Here is a 22,608-nt window from a genome sequence, read left to right on the forward strand (position 1 = left end):
TTTAGGTAGGTGTGGCTGACTCTTAACTTTTATAAAGAATATCTCTTTGGATTTGAGACTTTAGTCTTTGCAACTTTACAGATCTTCTTTATGCACCAAGAGCTTGTAACACTCCAAAGAGAAAGGAAAACTTGAAATCGCATCATATGACCCCTTTAATAAATCATTAGCTCATTCATGAACATGATTTCTGCCCGAGTCCCGTCGGATCGCATCGGCTGTGGGGATGAAGACCACAACTCTCATGATTCCACACTCAGTCACAGCGTCATCAAGCTACTTTGTCTATTTGTTTATTTTGAATACGCGCCCTCCAGTGGCAAAAATTACATATTGTGCCTTTAATATCTGTTGCAGGCAAAGCTCACAGCTTTGATGGAGACCTTTACCAAGGTGGCTGTTCAAAAAATATGCAAAGTCTTCAGTTATTGCTTTGCGCTTAAGCCAACTCAGCTGAAGAGTTTTAAAAGTTACCATGACGGCGTAATAAATGTAAAAGAGTTGGTGAAGGAGCATGTGAAAAAACCAGAAAGAAAAAACAATCAAACTGTCAAAGTTGTGCCTGGTAAGATGTCCTGCATGTATTATAATGTCATATATAAAGTCATATTCAATCCACTACAATGTTAACTGTAGGAATTTCTCATTCTCCTCTCAGATTCTGCAGCTGTAGCTCCATCAGTGTCTCTGGAGAGACCGAATTTGCTCACTGCGTTACCTGAAGAAAACATACAACCACAAGATTCTGTTAAAGGCCAGCAGGTGAATTCATTGTTGAAATGATTTAACTCTGTGTTGTTTGCTAAAATGCTTGCAACAACGTTTGTTTTGATTTTATTTTTTCTCTCAGTGTGCAGAGGAGGGTCACGTTTCTAAATTTCGTCCCGAATCATCAAGTAGTGGACAAGAGAACCCAGTGCAAGCCTTTTTTATAGGTATGTGCTGCAAAGCTTTGTTATTTATGTGTATATAAAATATAAAATATATGTATAAAAAGTGTAGTAATTGATTGAATGTTAATTAATTAATTAATCTGTCTATTATTAAGCGATTATTTATTTCAACTTTACTTCAATATGTTTGGCATTATTAAATGATAAAATATTAGACTCTAGACCAGTGGTTTTCATATTTCTTCAGGCAGCGGACCACATCAACATTAAAACAATAATTCTAGACCAACGAACACCCAAAGTACCTCAGTGTTTATTTGTAAGATTGATTAGACACTAGTCAAGTCAAGTCAAGTCAAGTCACCTTTATTTATATAGCGCTTTTAACAATACAGATTGTGTCAAAGCAACTGAACAGCATTAATTAGGAAAATAGTGTGTCAATAATGCAAAATGCACTATGCTTAGTTTATATCCTATATTTTGAAATAGCCTCACTTTTCCCTATCCATCACTTTTCTAGACTACTATTTTTTTCTCATTTCACTAAAATCAACTAGACAGTTATTTTTAGCTAATGAACATAAATGAGAAAACTGTTCACTAGCTAGTTATTAATTAAATTTGGTATAATTTACATTTACATTTATTCATTTAGCAGACGTTTTTATCCAAAGCGACTTACAATTGGGGAATACAACAAGCGATTCTTCATAAAGAGGCAAATAAACACAGGAAGTGCTCGTAATACAATTATATATAATTAATGAATAATTTTATTGATATAAATATTTCTATTTAGGCTTAAAGGAAAAATGTTTGAGGTAGTAAGATTTATTAAATCTCATTTCACTAAAATCAACTAGACAGTTACTTTTAGCTAATGAACATAAATGAGAAAACTGTTCACTAGTTAGTTATTAATTAAATTTGGTATAATTTACATTTACATTTATTCATCTAGCAGACGTTTTTATCCAAAGCGACTTACAATTGGGGAATACAACAAGCGATTCTTCATAAAGAGGCAAATAAACACAGGAAGTGCTCGTAATACAATTATATATAATTAATGAATAATTTTATTGATATAAATATTTCTATTTAGGCTTAAAGGAAAAATGTTTGAGGTAGTAAGATTTATTAAATGTTTGTAAAAGCAATGGCTCATGCTTTATTTGATCAGAAATACAGTAAAAACCATATTGTGATTTTTTTTCCCCCAAAAAATGTAAATAACTTCTGTACTTTTCTAATAACTTTCTACGGCAAAGCTGAATTTTCAGCAGCTATTTCTCCAGTCAGTGACACATGGTCCTTCGTAAAGTGTTTTAATATGCTGATTGGTGCTCAAGAAACATTTTTTATTATTATCAATGTTGAAAACAGTTATCAATGTCGAAAACAGCTGCTTAATACTTTTGTGAAAACCATGATTCTTTTTTCTTTGATGAATAAAAAGTTAAAATGAACTGCATTTAATTGAAATCGTAATCTTTTGTAATAATATCAATGTCTTTACTGTGACTACTGATTGATGTAATGTGTTCTTGATAATAAAATATTAATTTCCTTAAAAAATTTTACTGACCCCAAACATTTTAAAGGTGGTAGGCTTTTTTAAACCAGCTAGACATAATTGTAGCTTTCAGTAACTGGAACCCTGTTAATGTTTTGCAGGTGAATACAGTACCATCACCTCTGTTGAAGACCAGCAAACTGAAGTAAACACACAAGCAGACCAAATAAGTACAAAATCCGAAAAAAATGAGAAGATAAAACCATATGACTGTAAAGAGTGCGGAAAGAAATGTCTCTTTAGACGCTCACTAGATCAGCACAAATGTGGACATTTAAAAGGGCCTTACAGTTGTGAGCAGTGCGGAAAGAAGTTTAAATACTTAAAAGGATTAAGGAAACACCTACTGTATCACACAGAGAAGAAAGGAATCTGTAAAACTTGCGGGAAAGCCTTCGCAAATCTTAAGATGCATGAACGTGTCCACCTGGAAGTCAAGCCGTTTCTTTGTTCCACATGTGGACATGGCTTCACCGTAAAGGGAAGTTTACTGGCACACCAGAGGATCCATACAGGTGAAAAACCATATAGTTGTGAGACCTGCGGGAAGCACTTTTCACACTCAGGCAACCTCGCCAGCCATCTGATCACTCATTCCAGAGACAGACCGTGGAAATGCAGCCTCTGTGACAAGACTTTCAAAACCGAAAAGAAAATGGAAATGCACCAGCTTGTGCATACAGGAGAGAAACCCCATATATGTAACGAATGTGGGCAGAAGTTTGGCCACATTACAAATCTCAGAAGGCATCTCCTTGTGCACAGCGGTGTGAAACGGCACGTCTGTGAAATCTGTTCCAAGCAGTTTTATCAGAGCAAATCTCTGAAGAGGCATATGGGAATACATGGAGCTCTGAAGTCATTTATGTGTGAAATATGTGGGAAGAGCTTTGTTTTTAACTATGCCCTACAGAAACACTTACTCACACATAGTGATAAAGCCAAACTGAATGGCAAATCTTTCCCTTGTGATGAATGCGGAAAGTGCTACAGTTCGACCGCTATGCTCAGAATGCATCAGAGACTCCATTCGGAAAAGGATCCGTACATGTGTAAAGTCTGTGGTAAAAGCTACAGCAGCATGTATTCGCTGAAGGAACATGAGAAACTTCATTCGGGGGTGACACCGTTCAAGTGTGACATCTGTGATAAGACTTTTACTCAGAAAGTTGGTTTGAAAATGCACGAGGTTGTTCATACCAAAGCTAAACCCTACAAATGTTCTGTTTGTGGAAGCCAATTCGGGCTTCCCCACAGTCTAAGACTGCATATGCGTATTCACTCCGGTGAAAAGCCACACAAGTGCGAAACGTGCGGAATGTGCTTTCGCTTGTCTGGAAACTTAAGGCGACACGAGCGGGTCCACACTGGTGAGAGGCCGTTCAGCTGTGAGGTGTGTGAGAAAAAGTTTGTACAACTCAGCCATGTGAAGGCACATATGCAAATCCATACCGGCGTGAAACCCTACACGTGCCAGAAATGCTGGAAGAAATACGCATACCGTCGAAATTACAATGATCACAAATGTATACCTGTGTGAAAAATATGTTGCCTTCAAGCATACTGCGACCTGAATTGCAGTGCCATTTTCTTTATATTTGCCGTTTCTTTCAGACAGATGTCATAAAGGTTCTCTTGTCTTTAAGACAAAAATATTTACAATAGGACAGTGTTACATTTGATTTGAAAGCTTGATAAGTATTAATCAAATTTTCATTCATTCAATTAATAATTGGGCCTGGGCCAAATTATTTTTAAAGGGGTCCTATTATGCTCTTTTACAAAGTCTTGATTTTGTTTTGGGGGTGTACTAGAACAGGTTCTCATACTAGGTTGTTCGAAAAACACATTATTTTTCACATATTTTACATTATTACAACACCTCTCTCCCCAGTCTGGCATGAACGGCTTGAATAGTCAGTCTCACTACAGAACAAAGATCCCGGGGGCGATCCAGGGGGCGGGGTTGGATCCACATCTAAGGGGGTGGAGATGGGTGGGTTTAGGGATCAGGGGGTGGAGACGGGTAGGTTTAGATATATGTAAGGTGGGAGGAGTTGGATCTGGATCCAACCTCGCCCCCTGGATCTTGTGTTCTGCGGTGAGGACCATCTGAATAGTTCCTGTTTCAAATGAAGGCCCGCCTTCTGAAATACGAAATGTGCTGTGATTGGTTAGCTGGGCCAGCGTGTGCTGTGATTGGTTAGCTGGGCCAGCGTGTGCTGTGATTGGTAATTATTTCATCTGTCAAGCTTTACAGGGTAATATATCAATATGTCTAGTTTCTGTTAATTAAAAAAATGTGAAAACAAGCAGCTTTGTAATAATTACAGCAGAAATACCAGAAAAACCTATATCGGGAAGACTTTAAATATTGTGTTGGACAACAGGGGGGTCTTTGAGTCAAAAGGGTTGAGAACCACTCATATAGACTTAAGGCTATTTGATATTTAAAACAAAAAAAGCCCTTTGATATATCCCCAAATTCTTGTTTCAGGAAATATGGTAAGAAAAGGCATTTCATGTGATCTTTGAAGCACTTCTGTCTTGAGGAATCTTTAATAGCTTATATGATCAACAAATGTTGTATTATTGTGTTGTTTTTTCATCAGCTGATGACAGGGGTTGGTCTGAAGATCAGGAAGGCGTGTTGCAGACATCAGCCGAGCAACCTGATAAGCCACAAGAGAACGAGTCTTTTGAATGTGAGCAGTGCGGAAAGGCCTTTCCAAAGATGTTTTCTCTTCTTCGACATAAACGTGTGCATTCGGTCATAAAGCAGCACTGTTGTGAAAAATGCGGGAAGAAGTTCTCGCAATTAAGAGCGCTAGAAACTCATCTCCGCAAGCATATGCAGAAGTTCGAGAAGAAGAAATTTCCCTGCGCTACTTGTGGAAAGAGCTTCAAAGATCTCGCAGCTCATGAACGGGTTCATGAGGAAGTCAGACCGTTTACCTGTGATACATGTGGACAGGGATTCACAGTCAAAGGAAGCTTATATATGCACCAGAGGGTGCACACGGGCGAAAAACCGTACACATGTGACACCTGTGGGAAAAGCTTCTCTCTAATAGGCACCCTAAACTGCCACAAGAAGTTTCATTCAGATGACAGGCCAATAAAATGCAGCCACTGCAATAAGAGCTTCAAGTGCAAGAGTCATTTGAGGCGCCACCTTCCTGTGCACACCGGTGAGAGACGATATACGTGTAAAATCTGTGGTAAAACATTTGCGCATCATGAAGCTATGACACGCCACATCCTCATTCACACCGGAGAAAAGCCGTACATCTGTGAAGTGTGCGGTAAAAGATTTCGCCAGAGAAGCAATTTAAAAGTCCACATGCGGGTGCACGAAGAGACACAATTTAAGTGTGAAATGTGTGGGAAAACATTCCAGCATGATTTTTTGCTACAGAGCCATATTTTATCACACAATCATACTGGAAATTCAGAAGAAGAGCAGTTTCTGAATTCCAAGTCCGTGTTAAAAACTCAACTACAGCTACATTCAGACAACAGCAAACCTTTTACATGCAAATTGTGCGAGAAGAGCTACAGCAACATATATAATCTTCGCATACACGAGAAGCTTCACTCGGGCGAGACCCCATTCAAGTGTGAGGTCTGCGGTAAGGCCTACGCTCTCAGAAAGTCCTTTAAAACACATATGTTGTGCCATTCGGGAGATAGACCTTATAAATGCATAGTATGCGGGAAAGCGTTCAAGTGGTCTGGCTCTCTGAAAATGCATATGAAGACTCATACTGATGAAAAAACGCACAAATGTGAGACGTGTGGAAAGAGCTTTTGCTTGTATGGAAATTTAAAGCGACACAAGCGTGCCCATGCTGGGGAGAAGCCGTTCAGCTGTAAGGTCTGTGGGGAAGGGTTTGCAGAACTCGACCATGTCAAAGCACATATGCAAATCCATACTGGAGTGAAACCCTACACATACCAGAAGTGTGGGAAGAATTATGTATATCTTAGGCATTACAATGATCACAAATGCAAACCTGTATGAAAAAGATGTTGTGGTAGGAACTTACAACAACTGCAGGACTCTTTTCATATTGTAATATTTCCTAGACAAATGTTTGGGTAACATTGTGAAGACATTTAAATAAAACATTAGGCTGAACAAGCTGTTGTTATTTTTAATATTGCATAATATGGACCTATATATAAAAAAATGTGATTAATACTATCATGATACGTTCACATAGTAATAAACATAGTAATTATTGTTAATACGTTGGCGTGGTGATGGAAAACCTGAAAATATGAGGGAATTTATATTGTGTTCATTGTGTTTTCCAGGCCTGAGAAAGTTATTGAAAATAACCAAATATGGACATTTTAAAAGTGAATCTAAATGTTTCTAGATGTGCTCTGATATAAATGATTTCATCAGCTAGGTACTGCCAATTCTATAGAGCTTGTTGTGAATCAATTGTTCAACTTTTCAATGAATATTCAAACTGTTTTACAAAATGATCTGAATAATTCCTTAGCGAATTTATCTGATATAAAATATATATTTTTAAAGTGTTTTTAAAAATCCTTATCCAGTCATCAGAAATTCCAGAACAACTTATGATCAAGAATGGTTTCTGAATTCTCTCAAATAAACTTACAGCACTTGTTATTAAATCACTAAACTTAAGCATGCAAATAGATATCAAGAGAAACGTAATTAGGAATTGTATTATTCCTTTTGTAATTAGAGAGCGTTCAACGACTTTTATGTTGAAAATCTGTTTCGGAAGTATATTTGTTCTAGTCACAGGTCTATAATGGGTCTTAGCAAAACCATTGTAAGATCAAATTGATCCAAAACAGTCTAATGCCCTCAACAATGTACCACTGAATTTTAAACTCCTTACGTTGTTTTTGTTAGTCATAACATAAGCAATTTTTATGGCGAATGCCGATCATTGAGAGACTTTTATTTTAAAATAAAACAAAGAGGAAGTACTTTACTGCTTAGTTCAACGTTTTGTTTATTTTCTTCTCAATCTGGCAGTACCAGCTGTTAAACACAAGTTGAGTTGATTTTGCTGCATTTCTCTTAACTGTGGTCACTATGGCCCGGTTTGAGCTTTTTCAGAGTCAAGCCACTCTGATCATGTCAGTCCTGACGGACACTGCTAATCACGAGATCCGAAAGGCTTTTACATGCAGCTCCGATGAATCCAGTCTCACTATCAAACCGAACAATACTCAGATTCAGATGGTAAGAAAGTCTGTTATTAAGGAATTTTAACATGGATTTTTGTAATATGTTAGAGAGAACCCTCCTTTATTTTTACAGCCTGATGAATTATGTTTTATTCTTATAGTGTTATTTTTGTTCTTAATTGTAGCATTTCTTTTTTTTTAATGCAGCTTAATTCCATAATGGAGAGGTTTGCCAAAGAAGCAGTGCAGAAGATTTGCAGTCTCTTCAGATACTGTTCATCCAGTGCACCAGTTCCAGCACAACTATGTTTGAATGGTCGAGACGACCCGAGGAAGACTTCATCTCAGTTGGGACGTGATCTCAGTGGAGCAACATATATCCATAACCAAGAGTTTCAGGGTACTTGATATAGATGTCAATATCAGGCCACACGAGTTGCGAGCCTGAAGACTTACTCTAGCACTCTCCGTCCTTTATCTTAGTATTTGTGGTGAGTTTTGTTTTGTTTTGTTTTGTGTTCCTCTCTTACAGTAGATTCTGTATCTCTCTCTGTGAGTCCTCTGAAGGAGCCAGCAACAACATCTCACCAGCAACCTTCAAGCACTGAGGTGAGTAATAATACAATGCAGTTTTAAAGAGGAACTTCTTTTAAAGATATAACTTACAGTGTGATAAATGTTGGTTGAGACCCTTATAGCCTGCACAGGAAAGTAATGTAAGCAAATGTCTTATGATGGAGGACAGAGGAGAGGAAACCATCCAGACAATATTCATCAGTGACGGTAAGAGACTCAACTTTTAGTTTGAAATTTCTCACCCTCTTACACATTTTCCACACTTGCATGTGTTAATTTATATGTCAGTGTTGATATTGCTAATTAAAACTATTTAAAACTTTTTTTAATTGAAATAAAGCTGAAATAAAATATAAATATTTGAAGAAACAAAATTAATGGCAACTAACTGAAATAAAATAAGTTTAAGTACTAAAATTACTGAAACTGAAATAAATTTTAAAGCTAAATAAAAATATGAAAAAATAACAAAAACACATAACAAAATTAATCAAACTTTAAAAAAACAAAAAATATAAAAATAAAGGCTAATTAAAATATTAATAATATATGTATATAAACTAATGAATATAATTCGTATTAAAATAACGTTGATGTGTATTATAGTTTTTAAATGTTTAAATGCTAAAGTTTTTAAATGTAAACTTTAATAATCTTCAAGAGTTCTTTAAAGGGACATAACACACACAGTTCCGCCAGTCTCATGTTAATCTTGAGTACCTATAGAGTAGTACTGCATTCTTCATATCTCCAAAGAGTCTTTAGTTTGATCATATTTATCATATTTAGCACGCAATGCTTTTGCATAGCGATCGTCTGCAATTAACGAATGAAGCATTTTTTTTAACTTCAATTAACTATGACTAACGAATTAAGGAATGAAGCATGTTGATGGGCGTGCTCTTGCTCTGGTTGCTGTGTGCGCACGCTCTTCCGGGAGAAGTGCCCATACAAGGAATTCCGCCCTTTATGACGTCATACAGAGCCATAGTCAAAAAAAAAACTTTCCGAAACTTATTCAAACCATGAAGGAGTGGATTTGGCACAGAAATACTCTGTCATACGTCCAACTCATTTTTTTGAAACTTTGGCCATGTTTAGCATGAGAATCCAACTCTTTAACTGTGTAAATAAGTCAGAATGCATGAAATAGCATTAGACCTCCATTTTAAATAATAAAAAAACAAATCTCAATTTATTATATAAATATAACATATTGCATAATTTGTATTATATATTGGAAAGAGCTGTATTCATTTCTGAAAGTCAGCCTGAAATTGACCTTATTGACTGACTTGATGCACATTTTTGCTTATGTTGTGTACTATTTTATCAGTGTAAATTATTTTAAATGTACTAATCTGAATATATGAATAGACCATGATTGATGTTGATTGACCCTGATGTTGTTTTTATTTCACCTGCAGCTGATGACAGGGGTTGGTCTGAAGATCAGGAAGGTGTGTTGCAGACATCAACCAATCAACCTAAAGTTCCACAAGCGAAAGAGTCTTTTGAATGTGAGCAGTGCGGAAAGGCCTTTCCAAAGATGTTTTCTCTCGTGCAGCACAAACGTGTGCATTCAATCGTGAGGCCTCACAGTTGTGAAAAGTGCGGGAAGAAATTCACACTGCTGAGAGCGCTAGAGACTCACCTTCGCAAACACTCGCAGAAGTTCGAGAAGAAGAAATTTCCCTGCGCTACTTGCGGAAAGAGCTTCAGAGATCTTGCAGCGCACGAACTGGTTCACGCCGACGTCAAACCGTTTACCTGTGAAATATGCGGACAGGGATTCACAATCAAAAGAAGCTTATACATGCACCAGAGGGTGCACACGGGCGAAAAACCGTACCGATGCGACACCTGTGGAAAGTGTTTCTCCCTGATTGGCACATTGAACTACCACAAGAGAATTCATTCAAACGACAGGCCGATAAAATGCAGCCACTGCAATAAGAGCTTCAAATACCATAAACTTTTAAAACACCACCTCCGCGTGCACACGGGCGAGAGGCCACACACGTGCGACATCTGTGGGAAAAGTTTTGCACTTTCCGGGACTCTAAAACGCCACATCCTCGTTCACACCGGCGACAAGCCGTACGTCTGCGAGGTGTGCGGCAGAAGATTCAACCAGAGAAGCACTCTGAAAGGCCACATGCGAGTTCACGGAGAAAAGCGATTTATGTGTGAAATGTGCGGGAAAACATTCCAGTATAATTACGTCCTGAGGAACCACATTCTAACACATAATCAGATTGGAAATCCGGGAGATAAGAGTAACGCTCAGCGCTGCGACGTGTGTGGGAAGTTCCTGAGCTCTGCCTACGCGTTAAAAGCTCACTTGCAATTGCATTCGGACAACAGCAAACCTCATACGTGCACGTTATGCGACAGAAGGTACAGCAGCGTGCATTCCCTCCGGATGCATGAGCAGCTTCACACGGGAGAGAAACCTTTCAAGTGCGAGATCTGTGGTAAGGACTTTTCTCTGAGGGCTTCGTATAAAACCCATATGTTTCTGCATTCAGGAGAAAGACCTCACAAATGCGTATTGTGTGGAAAAAGATTCAAGCTGTCGAGCTCTCTGAAGATGCATATACGCACTCATACCGGTGAAAGACCTCATAAGTGTGAAACGTGTGGGAAGGCGTTTCATTTATCGGCCAATTTGAAAAGACACAGGCTCGTGCACACCGGGGAAAAGCCGTTTACCTGTGACATTTGTTTGAAGAGTTTCACACAGCCCAACAATTTGAAGGCACACATGCACATTCACACTGGTAAAAAGCCGTACACATGCACTAAGTGTTGGAAAAGTTTTGCCTATCAGAGAAATTGCAAAGATCACAAATGTGCTCCACTTTGAGAGATTTCAGACTGCTGAACTAATGTCTACCAACAGGTGCTTGAATTTCATGTAGGATTGTAAATAATTTTGTGAAAGTTACATGAAATGCTTGACTGTATTTATTTATTTATAAATAAATAAAATGTTTTCCTTGTAATTTTGGAAGGAAATAGTTGAACATTACATTTTAATTGTTTTTGTGAATGTCACAATTTGAAAAAAACACACACTTGTTTAATCAAGGATATAAAACTAAAAGCCATTGTATAAATCAAATCAAATGTCTTATAATAAACATAATACAAATGGCTTGACTTGTGAGTCTACTTATATTTTTTTCAGGTCCTAAAATATATAAATATCCAACCTAAAATATCGATTTTAGATTTTAATTGAATATTGTGATTTGTGCAAAAAAAAAAAAGCCTTTTTTTGTAAAATGCCCAACAACATGAGGGCATTTTACTGCGTCTGCTGTCATAAAATATTCAAAAATTCTGTAAATATTCAATATTCAGTGAAAAATTCTTCATTTTGTCACCTTAAACAAAACCTCAAATAGGTCACAAAAATATATATATAAATATAAAATATATAATTTATGTAGTTAGATGCTGTATTTATAGAATTGTGTGTACATTTATTTTAAAATTAAATATATTTGTATAATATCTATAAGGTTTTGTCAAACGTAATGTAGCAACAACTGTGCTGCATATAAACTCCAGTCCAGTGAGGGGCAGCAGTGAGCACAAGTGCTTCACTACTCAATACAAGAGAACATTATGAGTTCAGGCACCAAAAACAGCAACAGGAGAATAATGTCGTTGTTGGAGTCTGAGGTTGTCTCTGTTCTGGAGACACTCGTAAAGGCAACGGTCAATGAAATGACGAAAGTCGTGGACTCTTCAGGCAAACCTCCACAAATTACAGCAGACAAGTCAGCCACCCTGGACTTTACAGTAAGTGTGGGAAAAGTGCACGAAATGACCGTATTTATTGCTTGCTGCGTTTGTATTTAAGCCATAGTTCATAACCTGAAGGATTTAATTAACATATAATTAAATGTGTTTAGTGAATAATCAAATACAAGTATCTCTGAGGCTCAGAGTCACAGATAAAGTGATCATTTAAACGTAATATTTACCATTTTGTAACCTTGTTAAAAATTGTAACATTCCTTAAAGTTGTGACACCCATTTCATTCAAAATCATTTCATTCCAGTTTCTCAGTTTGTTTACAAATTGACTGCATTACTTTAGCTGAGACATTGGATAACAATCCTGTTATCAAAATTATTGTAAGAAAAAATTATCCTGTCAGGTCCTGTAGCTAATCCGTACTGAATGACATGTTAATTTAGGCTAATTTATTATTGATTTGTTCCTGTATTTGAGACCCAGCTGAACTCTGTGTTAACACGTAACGCAAAGGAAGCTGTGGAGAAAATATGCCAGCTTTTCTCTGCACTTCTGCACCATGAAATGATTCCGAGTGCACAGGATGGCTTGAAAACAAGACTGAATCAATCTGAGAAACAGCACAAGACTCTACAAGGAGAGACTAATCTAACCGGCAGTTGTCCTCAAAGAAGTCAGTCCACTGACCAACATTCTCTAGGTGAGATTCAATGCTTATGCTTCATCCGCACCACTGTGCTTCTCAGAGCAAATCTTTAAGTTTTATGATCTGCTGTGCCACTGCAGTCTCTGCGGAGAAAATTGCCATTGTTGTGAGCTGGGGACAGGAGGAGATCATAGACACTGACCATGTGAAAACAGTAAGTCATTAACGCATAATAGAGTGCAACAGTTTGGTTCTAAAAGTAAAAATCTCTTTTTGATATGTCTAACTGATGGTTTTTCGGTGTAGAACTACAATACCCAAATTCTAAATAGTGATCAGAAAAATAATTCTCATTACATTCTGAAATGAATTTAATATTAATTGTAAATATTTTAATATTTTGCAATTATGTTCAAATAAATAGTTTTATGCTTATAATCTATGACTATGAGGCAGTAGTTTTAAACACCATTTATCATTATTTGATTAAATCATTTACAATGCTACATCAATTACAATTAAAGTTTATAATGTCTAATTAATCTCAGAGATTGTTGGATTGGTTCAAGACTAAGAACTCTTTATAAAAATAAACTAAATTCCACAAAAATATTAAGCAGCACAACTGTTTTGTACATTAATAATAATAAGAAATGCTTCTTGAGCACCAAATCAGCATATTAGAATGATTTCTGATGGAACATGTCAATTAATGACTAGTAATGAGTGCTGAAAATTCAGCTTTGCCATCAAAGGAATAAATCATTTCAAAATATATTCAAACTGAAAAGAGTTATTTTAAATTGTAATAATATTTCACAACATTACAAAATCTACACCACAAAATATTACAAAATATTTTACTGACCCCAAACATTTGAACAGTAGTGTATACCGCAATAATACATTTCTTTCGTGTTGACATAAATTGTTCTTTTTTTCTGTTTTTAAAAGCCCACTAAAACACAGAAGACCGCGATCATTAGGGAAGAAAAGTCAGTGGATTCTTCAGAAAACAGCAACCATCCTCAGTTTGTGGTGTTGCAGGACAATGATGCTGCGGACATCAGCTGCCCTGGACTGCAAAATACTAAAAACATCTCTGTGACTCAGGATAATGTGAAAGTATCTAGAAGTGTAAGCGTGTCAAAAAGCAGAGGTGTGCGCGTGAGCTGTCGGAAGAAAGGTAAACCGCTCAGCTGTAAACAATGTAGAAGGAAATTTGACTCGGTTGTTCTGTTGAGAGCTCATCAGGTCATTCATGTGGCAGCAGAGAAACCCTTTAGGTGCTCGCAGTGTGGTCGACGTTTTGGCAGTAAAGGCAGTTTGGATGTACACTACCAGCTTCATACTGACAAGAGCCCTTATGTATGCAATCAATGCGGCAAGACCTTCACCGAACACAAACAGCTGAAGGGTCACCAGAGGATTCATAACGAAGACAAGACTTTTACATGTCAAGTTTGTGGGAAGTCTTTTCATCAAGCTTATTGTCTCAGGAAGCATTTGGTCGTGCATTCGAAAGAGAAGCTGCATAAATGTGACGAATGTGGGAAGAGCTTCCACTTTCGTAACAACCTACTTCGCCACCAGAGAATTCATACAGGTGAGAAGCCGTTCACCTGCCAGACGTGCGGGCGAAGTTTCAACCAGCTCGACTCACTGAAGGCACACAATCTAACTCACACTGGCGAGAAACCACACAAATGCAAAATGTGCAATCAGGGCTTTGTCCAGAAGTTTCTGCTTCAGCTGCATGAGGGAAAGCGCCCGGGACAAAACGGACACCACTGTTTTGTATGTGGGATGGTCTTGGGTTGCTTAAACGCCCTAAAAACGCATCTCCCGATTCACAAGGGGCAGTTGCCGGTCAATTGTACAGTGTGCAGCGAGACCCTTGGTTCCATCAACACCTTGAAATCTCACCAGCACAAACACACTGGCGAGAAACCACACAAATGCAAAATGTGCAGTCAGGGCTTTGTCCAGAAGTTTCTGCTTCAGCTGCATGAGGGAAAGCGCGCGGGACAAAACGGACACCACTGTTTTGTATGTGGGATGGTCTTGGGTTGCTTAAACGCCCTAAAAACGCATCTCCCGATTCACGAGGGACAGTTGCCGGTCAATTGTACAGTGTGCAGCGAGACCCTTGGTTCCATCAACACCTTGAAATCTCACCAGCACAAACACTCGGTGACTGACAAACACAGCTGTTGTTTGTGCGGAAAGTCCTTTCAGAGTGTTGCTGGTGTGAAAACTCACGAAAGGATTCATACAGGAGAAAAGCCCTATATCTGTTTGGTGTGTGGGAAGACATTTCGGCAGCAGAACAGCCTTAAGGCTCACCAGACCTCACATACAGGCGAAAAACCTTTTAGTTGTGACACGTGCGGGAAAGGTTTTTGCACCTTGGGAAATCTCCGTCGACATCAGCGCATACACACCGGAGAAAAGCCGTTCAGATGTGTCGAATGCGGGCGGGAATTTAACCAGTCGAATTCACTCAAAGCTCACATGCATATTCACACAGGAGAGAAGCAATATGTGTGTGACAAGTGTGGGAAAAGTTTTGCTTATCTCAGAAATCTGAGGTGCCATAAATGTGTATAAATTTAAAGGGATCCTTCACCTGAAAATGGAAATTCTGTCATCATTTACTCTTGATATGGTGATGTAAACCTCTCTACTGACTTTTATTGTATTGACAAAAAAAAGACATTTCTAAAAATATCCTCTTTTACAATGAAAGAAAGTAAGGCATATAGGTTTGGAACAACATGAGGGTGTGTAAATGATGGCAGAATTTACATTTTTGGGTGAACTATCCCTTTAAGTTACACAGTTTAACGGTTCCAAATAGATCAGACAGGGTTACGTGCGTCTTAATTTCCATATGCTGATTTTTTCAGTTAGATATAAATATTTCAGTGTAAAAGATGTTAAATGATCTCTAAACACTTTGACAAATAAATCAAAGCCAACATGCCAACTAGTGATCTAGTCTTTTAATATTCTTTTGATACTAATATGTGTCTATTTAAATGGTCTGTCATTCTTTTAGTTTTGCTACCTTGTTCGGCTATATTTTTAAAATAGGGAAATTATTTTGGCATTACTGCTCACAAAAGCTAACATGAAAAAGAACAGTGATAAGATTGTGGATTGGGAACTTGTTCTGATCAAATCAGAACATTAAATTATTGACACAGTGTTTCTTCTTGGGGATTTTTTCAGTTCACTTTGATGACAAACTTAAAGGGATAGTTAAACTCACATTCCTGATGTCCCAGATGTATATGACTTACTTTCTTCTGTGGAACACAAACAGAGATTTATTCGAAAAATAATCCATCTCTATGAGTCCATATAATGTAAGTGTACCCTCAAAGTTGACACTTCTAAAACCACGCAAAACAAACACAGCGGTAATCTGTAGCCCAGTTGACCCCAGTTGTTAAAATAATGTCTTATAAAACAAAACCATTGGTGTGTGTGAGGAAAAATACTATTTTAAACTTTAACTATTAGTCAAAAATACAAAAAAAGCGTGCACATCCCAAAAACCCGAAGGCTCAGGTGCAGGACAAAAATAATATAAATACAAACAAAACAAAAAATTGTCCGCACACTGATAAGACTGCTCCCAAGGAATTTATTAATACAACGTTTCGACCCAAACTTTAACTATAAACCATCACATGAGTTCACGCAAAAGTTAGCACGTTGTGAATCTCTTGTGAGAAGGGATGGTCCTCTGTGCTTCCACATCACTTCTCGTGTGAGCTTCAATATGCGTTTTCGTCATGTTTTAAATTTTGAGCGGAGTATCCCTTTAAGAACTGTGAGCAACATGCATATAATCCAGGGGTGTCAAACTCAGTTCCTGGAGGGCCGGAGTCCTGCAGAGTTTTGTTCCAACCCTGCTTAAACACACATACCATGTAGTTTTCAAATAAGCCTGAAGGACTTGATTAGTTGGATCAGGTGTGTTTAATTAGGGTTGAATCTAAACTCTGCAGGGCTCCGGCCCTCCAGGAATTGAGTTTGACAATCCTGAAATAATCCTACATTTTGATAAAAGGGATCATGATGATTTATTAATCAAATAAAATATAGCCGGTTCTAGTTGGTTACATGATCTGTAACAGTACTGTGTTGATTTGACCCCCATTTGTTTTGAATTTACATACTTTAAATATTAGTTAAGGCAATACTGTTACTAATACTGAGTTGGGCCCATAAACAGTCAAAACATTATTGTATAGGATATTCCACTCTATTTTAAAAACTGTTACAACTTTGTAACTTTAAAGACAACACTAACTAGTCAAATATAATTTAGATGTAGATGTTTCAAGGCATTTCCTCATCTTTTACCCTTCCTGAATAGACTATTAATCTTCTAGTAAAGCCAGCCTCTACATAAGTAGTGTGATTACTTTTAAAACCTACAAATTACAGTGATTAAATTATGGAAAAGGGTGGGCTAAAATTCTACATGCATGAGGTCCAAAACATTTGTCAAATGTAGGTAAATTACTTACTACAACTTAATCCAGCAATTTTTATTCATAAATTTGAATTAATATCTTTTTTGTCCGTTTCTACTCATCCTTAGAACATTTTATTGACAAACTAGGCCTGTAAAATGAAAAAGCATATACAGAAAATTTTATCAACCTAGTTTTGCAGAAAAACAACCACAGTTTGCGTCCGGTCGTACATCCTTGTTTAGAGACCTATATAAAAGTCTTAGAAACACCCAGATGAGTGAATGCAAGTGAATCTGATTCTCTGGGTTCTGAAATGAGTAAGTGGAAATTCCCTCTAGCAGCTTCAGCATGTGGCCTCCTTAAAATGCATAATCCTGCCACACACTCTCTGAGAAGTAAAGTATTTGGCATAGCAGTTTATTTTATGGAATATTAATGTATAACTTTCAATCTCAGATAAATCATATTTCAGCGTATTTATGGAATATCTTCATGTATATTGCTCCTGTGATCCCAACAGTTGCATTTCAGATGTCAAAAGCATAAATCATTTTAAGCATAAAGAAGTGGTGTTTTCTTGTCTCAACACTTTAACAATACAGATCTAAGAGCTTAGCACATAGATAGGTCTATAAAAAAAGAAAACCCAGAAAGAAAGCAATGAGAACTGTTAATTTTTCTGTGTTAAAAGAGAAACATGCAGAACTTGTGCAATGCTGTGATAACGAAGACGGGAAAAGAGCTGGATAGGAAAAATGTTGGCCAGATGAGCACATGGGTGTAGTTTTTACTAAGTGAGTATTATTGTTAAACCACTGACTTAGATACAGAATGAACATGCAAGAGCAATTCCATGGATTCCCATTAAGATGGATAAGCGTTAGATTTCCTAAAGGCATCAGAGTCCCTTTTTCCATTGAGCGCAGTTGATTAAATTTAATATCAAGTTCGCGTAACATCACTAAGCCTTCAAACTGTGCTGGATGAATGTGCTGGAGATAGTTTCTGTCCAAATGGAGCTCTTCCAATCTGGATAGAGCAGAAAACACTTTGGTGGGCAAGCGTGTGAGCTGGTTGTTTTCCAGGTGAAGCCTTTTGAGATTTCTCAAAGATGTAAAGACATCATCTGGAAGTTTATCAAGAGTGTTGAATCTCAGATCCAGCTCTTTCAATACTGAGAGATCTTTGAAGGTATCAGAAGAGATGGAACGCAATTTATTGTTGGACAAGTCCAGAAACTTCAGGTTTGTAAGACCTGTGAATAATCCAATAGGGATGGTTTCTATCTGGTTTTTATTCAGCCATAACTCTCGTAAATGACTTAAGACTAGTCAGTAGCTCTGCAAAGGGTCTTGCCAGGTGGTTGTTATTGAGTTTCAGAGTCTGTAGTCTGACTAAGTGTTTAAAGGACAATTTTGGAATGTAGCGAATATGATTATTCTCCAGGTTAAGATCCCTCAGATGACGTGTCCTTTTGAAGAGGTGCTTGGGAATCTTCACAAGGTCATTGTTGGTAAGATCGAGATGCTTAAGCTTACTCAGCTTCATAAATGTGTGTGAATGGAGCTCCGAAATGTGATTGTTGTCCAGTTGTAGATCATGCAAAGCTGAAAGTGGGTGAAAGATGTCCGGTGGAATTACAAAAATGTTATTGCTGTCCAGCTGAAGCTCTGTTACCCTGCTTAAGCTGTTGAACACACCGTTGGGAAGCGACATCAGTTTGTTGTGATACAAATTAAGGTTCTCAAGCTTTACCAAGTCTTGAAACAGATGTGACGTTAGTGTCCCCAACTGATTGAAACTCAGATCCAGTGCGCCCAACTGGGAAAGACCTCTGAGGGAACCGTTGGACATGGAAATAAGAGCATTATGACTCAAATCCAAATGCTTCAGTGCAGGAATCTCAGAGAAAATGTTGTCAGAAATTGAAGTTATGGTATTTCTTTGAAGATAGAGGCTAGTGAGGTTTAGAGTGTCCTGAAGGACACTGGTAGGTATGGCAACTAGTCCATTTTGACTAAGATCGAGGTGATATAGCCCTATGGCACCCTTAAAACTCCCATTGCCTACACTTTTTAGGTTGTTCGTTGACAGATAAAGTTTTGCTAGATGTGTGCAGTTCTCAAACACACCCACCTCGACCATCTCAATCATGTTACTTCTCAATTGCAAGTCCGTAAGAGCAGGAGCTCCGTCCAGGACCCCGTAGGATAAACTAAATATCTTGTTCATATTCAGAATAAGGACTTGAAGTTTGGTCAAACTATAAAGGAACTTTCGAGGAAGAGTTTTAATGTAGTTGTCACTGAGATCCAACATGTGGAGGTTCAGCAGCCCCTGAAATTGTCTTGGTGTTAATGTACTCAGTCCATTTCCACTCAGAAATAGCTTTGTAAGATTGCTCATGTTCTGCCAGTTGGTATTGAGTGACAAATTGAAGACATTCTTGGTGAGATCGAGAACCAACAATTCTTCCAAACCTTCATCTGGGAGAGTTTGAATCATATTATGTGTAGCATATAATTGCTTGGTACTCTTAGGCAGAAGAGGGATCTCCAGAAGTCTCTGGTCCGAACACATTATGATGTCAATATCTTCACATTTGCAGGGTATCGGACAGGTGTCAACCACTGTGATGAGAGCCAAAACCATTGACAAAAGCCAAAACATTTTTAATGATGTAATCTGCAGGAACCCAGAAAACTAGAAGTTAGATTGTGACACAATGTGAAACCGGGCATACATGTATATTCAAAATGTTCTCAATTTCATTTTAAACAACTGACAGTGAGCTATGAGACAGAATGAAAGCATGTTTTTTTTAGCAGAAGATCCATTCTCAGCCACCAATTTGTAAATTTTTCATTAGTATTATAAATTGTTAATCATGTAGCATATAAAAATCTAATAATGTGCTTATATGTTTATATACACACAATTTATGAAACAGCTACATTGATATCTCTTTTAAATTACTCTTAATGCATGTAGACAGACTTACCTGCACAAAGATCCGGCCTGCAAACAGAGTGCTTGTAAAAGCCAAATATCCCGTATCACAATAGAATATCAAAAAAATGACCTGTCAGCAGAACAACTGCTGTCACATGTGATGTCATATGCAATGCGTTCTTGGAAAAAAAAATCTTCTTAACCACAACATAAATCTCACCACAGCTTGGGTAAACTCAGCAAACACGTTCGACAACTAAACAGTACAAACAGGTGAATGAACTGTTTGACAGTTACTGCTAAAGTTTTTAATGAAATACATGCATACATAAATATATATATATATATATATATAGCCTACATATACAGCAAAAACTGGTGCTTCTCAGCTCACTAACAAGCTTTGCCTCAATAAATAAAGCATTGAGTTAGGGGGTGGTGGAGTCGTGTTTTCAAGCAGATGTAATCCTTTTTTAGTCAGTTTCTCAGTTTTTTTTTTTCATACTTGCCTTAAATGATGTGAAAGCTCTTTATTCACAGTCTGACAAAATAGGGAAATAAATTAATCCACTATACTGCCCTTTATTAACCAATAGATGGCGCAGTTGAGATGAATGATGGCTTTTCTTTGCTCATTCAAAAGCAAATTACTGATATTTTGTCAGACCTGGACAGTCTCCAGATATTGTGGGAGATGTTTTAGCTAATGTCCAGTATAGTCCAACAAGTCAGTCCAAATTAGCCATGACACAGTTAATGCTTATCAGTTATCCAGAAAATAGTAAGTTCTGGACTGTATCAGCAATATTATTAGTATACTGTATGTTAGGAGGTCCATCTGTTACCGAATTATGTTAAGCATCAGTTTGTGCAACACAACAGTTGTCATAAATATATAATCTATTACAATAAAATGACTAAATCAAGACATTGTGGAAGAGCCACTCTTTTGTGACCTTTACATTATTAAATGGTATCATGACCTGAAGCAACTATTGCTTTAATCAGTCACAGGCCAAATATATAAGTTTATCTTTGTTTTGCTTTTCACTTTTTGTCTGTGTTTTCCTGTTTATCATATTAATATCAAACACATCCTTATAATGGACTTTTATTTATTTATACTCATAATGCAAATATGATGGTCCTTTGTAAAGGACCCCCTTCAGGAAGCTACAATCTCGGTTAAAAACCAGTGCTGGTTAAATATTGGACAGAACACTTGCTGGGTTGTTTTGACCCAGCTGGTTGGGTTAAATGTTTCACCCAACATGCTGGGTCGTTTTACTTAACTCAACTATTTTTTTTTAAAATTACTATATTGCTGGCTTAAAATGACTTGGAAATTAAAAATCACACATAATTACTAAAGGCAGCAGTAATAATCAAAAGGTGAACATTTATTAGTAAGCAAGAACACCCATGGACAAAAATATAAGACAAACTGAATTTATTTGGATGAATACAGCATAGTTTACAAAATTACATACATTTAAACTCGTTTATCAAGCATATAGAAATAAAAATTTAATATTTAAAAATAACATTTTAATTCAAGTGTATTCAACCATTCTCTGTTATCCCTTTTCATTGAAATAGTGCCAATTCTCGTGCCGGTGTGTTGCTGAAATCTGAGCTGGTGATGGGCTGCGAGCCTCAGACCAAGATGCCGTGACTGACTCCATAACCTGCCCATAAACAAACAGTACTGAGATTAGAGAATGCTCCGGTTACTAACGTAACCTCGGTTCCCTGAGATAAGGGAACGAGTGTTGCGTCACTTGAGCTTATGAGGAAACTCCTGTTTACTCTGATACTGAAGCCTGATTTGTTCACGTTCGTGTAGCTAGCTGCACGAACTAATAGCGCTTCAACCCACCAAAAGGTGAAGAGCCGACCTCTATATAAGTTGGCTCTGAGCGCCATTTCGCCAGAATCTTTTGACTGAAGCGACAGTCATCGATTCGCATGCAGCCTTATAGCATGGCAGCCTACACAATGCTCATTCACTTATCTCAGGGAACCAAGGTTACATTAGTAAGGGTTTCCTTTTGAATGGTCTCTCCCATTGTGTCGCTTGACGCTTATGGGGAATGCATCCAATAATGCCGTGCTATAAGCAAGTGTAGAACGATGCCGCTCTGCGAGCCCAGCCCCAGAGCACTCTTACTGAGGGCTCCTGTAAGCATGAGCCAATAATGAAACCCAAGTTAGGCTGAGGACTACATAACATAACCTTCTCCACTTATAAGCGGATTAGATAGAATTAAGCGGACAAAATCCGTGTCTGCAGGACAGGGACGTCCAAGTCATAATACCTGGTGAAGGTAGATGCCGAGGACCAGCTGGCGGCCACACAAATGTCACCAATAGAAATCCCACTGGACCAAGCCCAGGAGGAGGCCATTCTTCTGGTGGAGTGGGCTCTCACACCTATAGGGCACTGCAAGCATGCTGGGGCGTAAGCCAAGGCTATAGCATCCACTATCCAGCGAGATGCTTCATAACCGTCAGCC

The 22,608-nt window shown here is 37.7% G+C and overlaps 4 protein-coding genes and 1 pseudogene across 5 annotated transcripts in view; 4 read left to right on the forward strand and 1 right to left on the reverse strand.

The window, feature by feature from the left end:
* LOC107718302 (zinc finger protein 883-like) overlaps nt 1-4,201 on the forward strand; it is a 5,102-nt gene extending 901 nt beyond the window's left edge. Inside the window, exons 2-5 of the mRNA XM_016525324.1 lie at nt 358-565; nt 659-762; nt 851-935; nt 2,574-4,201. Coding sequence (XP_016380810.1) covers nt 358-565; nt 659-762; nt 851-935; nt 2,574-4,012 — 1,836 coding nt within the window. The 3' untranslated portion in view covers nt 4,013-4,201. The remainder of the gene's footprint in view (nt 1-357; nt 566-658; nt 763-850; nt 936-2,573) is intronic.
* A 773-nt stretch (nt 4,202-4,974) lies between these two features.
* On the forward strand, nt 4,975-6,603 carry LOC107718295 (gastrula zinc finger protein XlCGF57.1-like). Its single transcript, XM_016525317.1, has 2 exons — nt 4,975-4,987; nt 5,085-6,603. Exons 1-2 carry the CDS (start codon nt 4,975-4,977, stop codon nt 6,494-6,496), a joined length of 1,425 nt encoding a protein of 474 aa, XP_016380803.1. The 3' UTR covers nt 6,497-6,603.
* An 863-nt stretch (nt 6,604-7,466) lies between these two features.
* On the forward strand, nt 7,467-11,211 carry LOC107718276 (zinc finger protein 2-like). Of its 2 annotated transcripts, none has more exons than XM_016525282.1 (5): nt 7,467-7,708; nt 7,861-8,053; nt 8,186-8,262; nt 8,352-8,436; nt 9,657-11,211. In XM_016525282.1, the coding sequence occupies exons 1-5, from the start codon at nt 7,559-7,561 to the stop codon at nt 11,096-11,098; spliced, it is 1,947 nt and encodes a 648-aa protein (XP_016380768.1). In that variant the 5' UTR covers nt 7,467-7,558; the 3' UTR covers nt 11,099-11,211. The 2 variants fall into 2 exon arrangements, with proteins under 2 accessions (XP_016380768.1, XP_016380769.1); XM_016525283.1 differs by having other exon boundaries at nt 8,361-8,436.
* A 627-nt stretch (nt 11,212-11,838) lies between these two features.
* Nucleotides 11,839-15,631, forward strand: LOC107718275 (oocyte zinc finger protein XlCOF6). Its single transcript, XM_016525281.1, has 4 exons — nt 11,839-12,042; nt 12,479-12,701; nt 12,788-12,861; nt 13,602-15,631. Exons 1-4 carry the CDS (start codon nt 11,866-11,868, stop codon nt 15,255-15,257), a joined length of 2,130 nt encoding a protein of 709 aa, XP_016380767.1. The 5' UTR covers nt 11,839-11,865; the 3' UTR covers nt 15,258-15,631.
* Nucleotides 15,632-17,769: 2,138 nt separating this feature from the next.
* On the reverse strand, nt 17,770-19,810 carry LOC107718296 (insulin-like growth factor-binding protein complex acid labile subunit; annotated as a pseudogene).
* Between the last annotated feature and the right edge of the window lie 2,798 nt (nt 19,811-22,608).

The sequence above is a fragment of the Sinocyclocheilus rhinocerous genome, unplaced genomic scaffold (assembly GCF_001515625.1).
Source record: "Sinocyclocheilus rhinocerous isolate Xijiao unplaced genomic scaffold, SAMN03320098_v1.1 scaffold1024, whole genome shotgun sequence".
NCBI lineage: Eukaryota > Metazoa > Chordata > Actinopteri > Cypriniformes > Cyprinidae > Sinocyclocheilus > Sinocyclocheilus rhinocerous.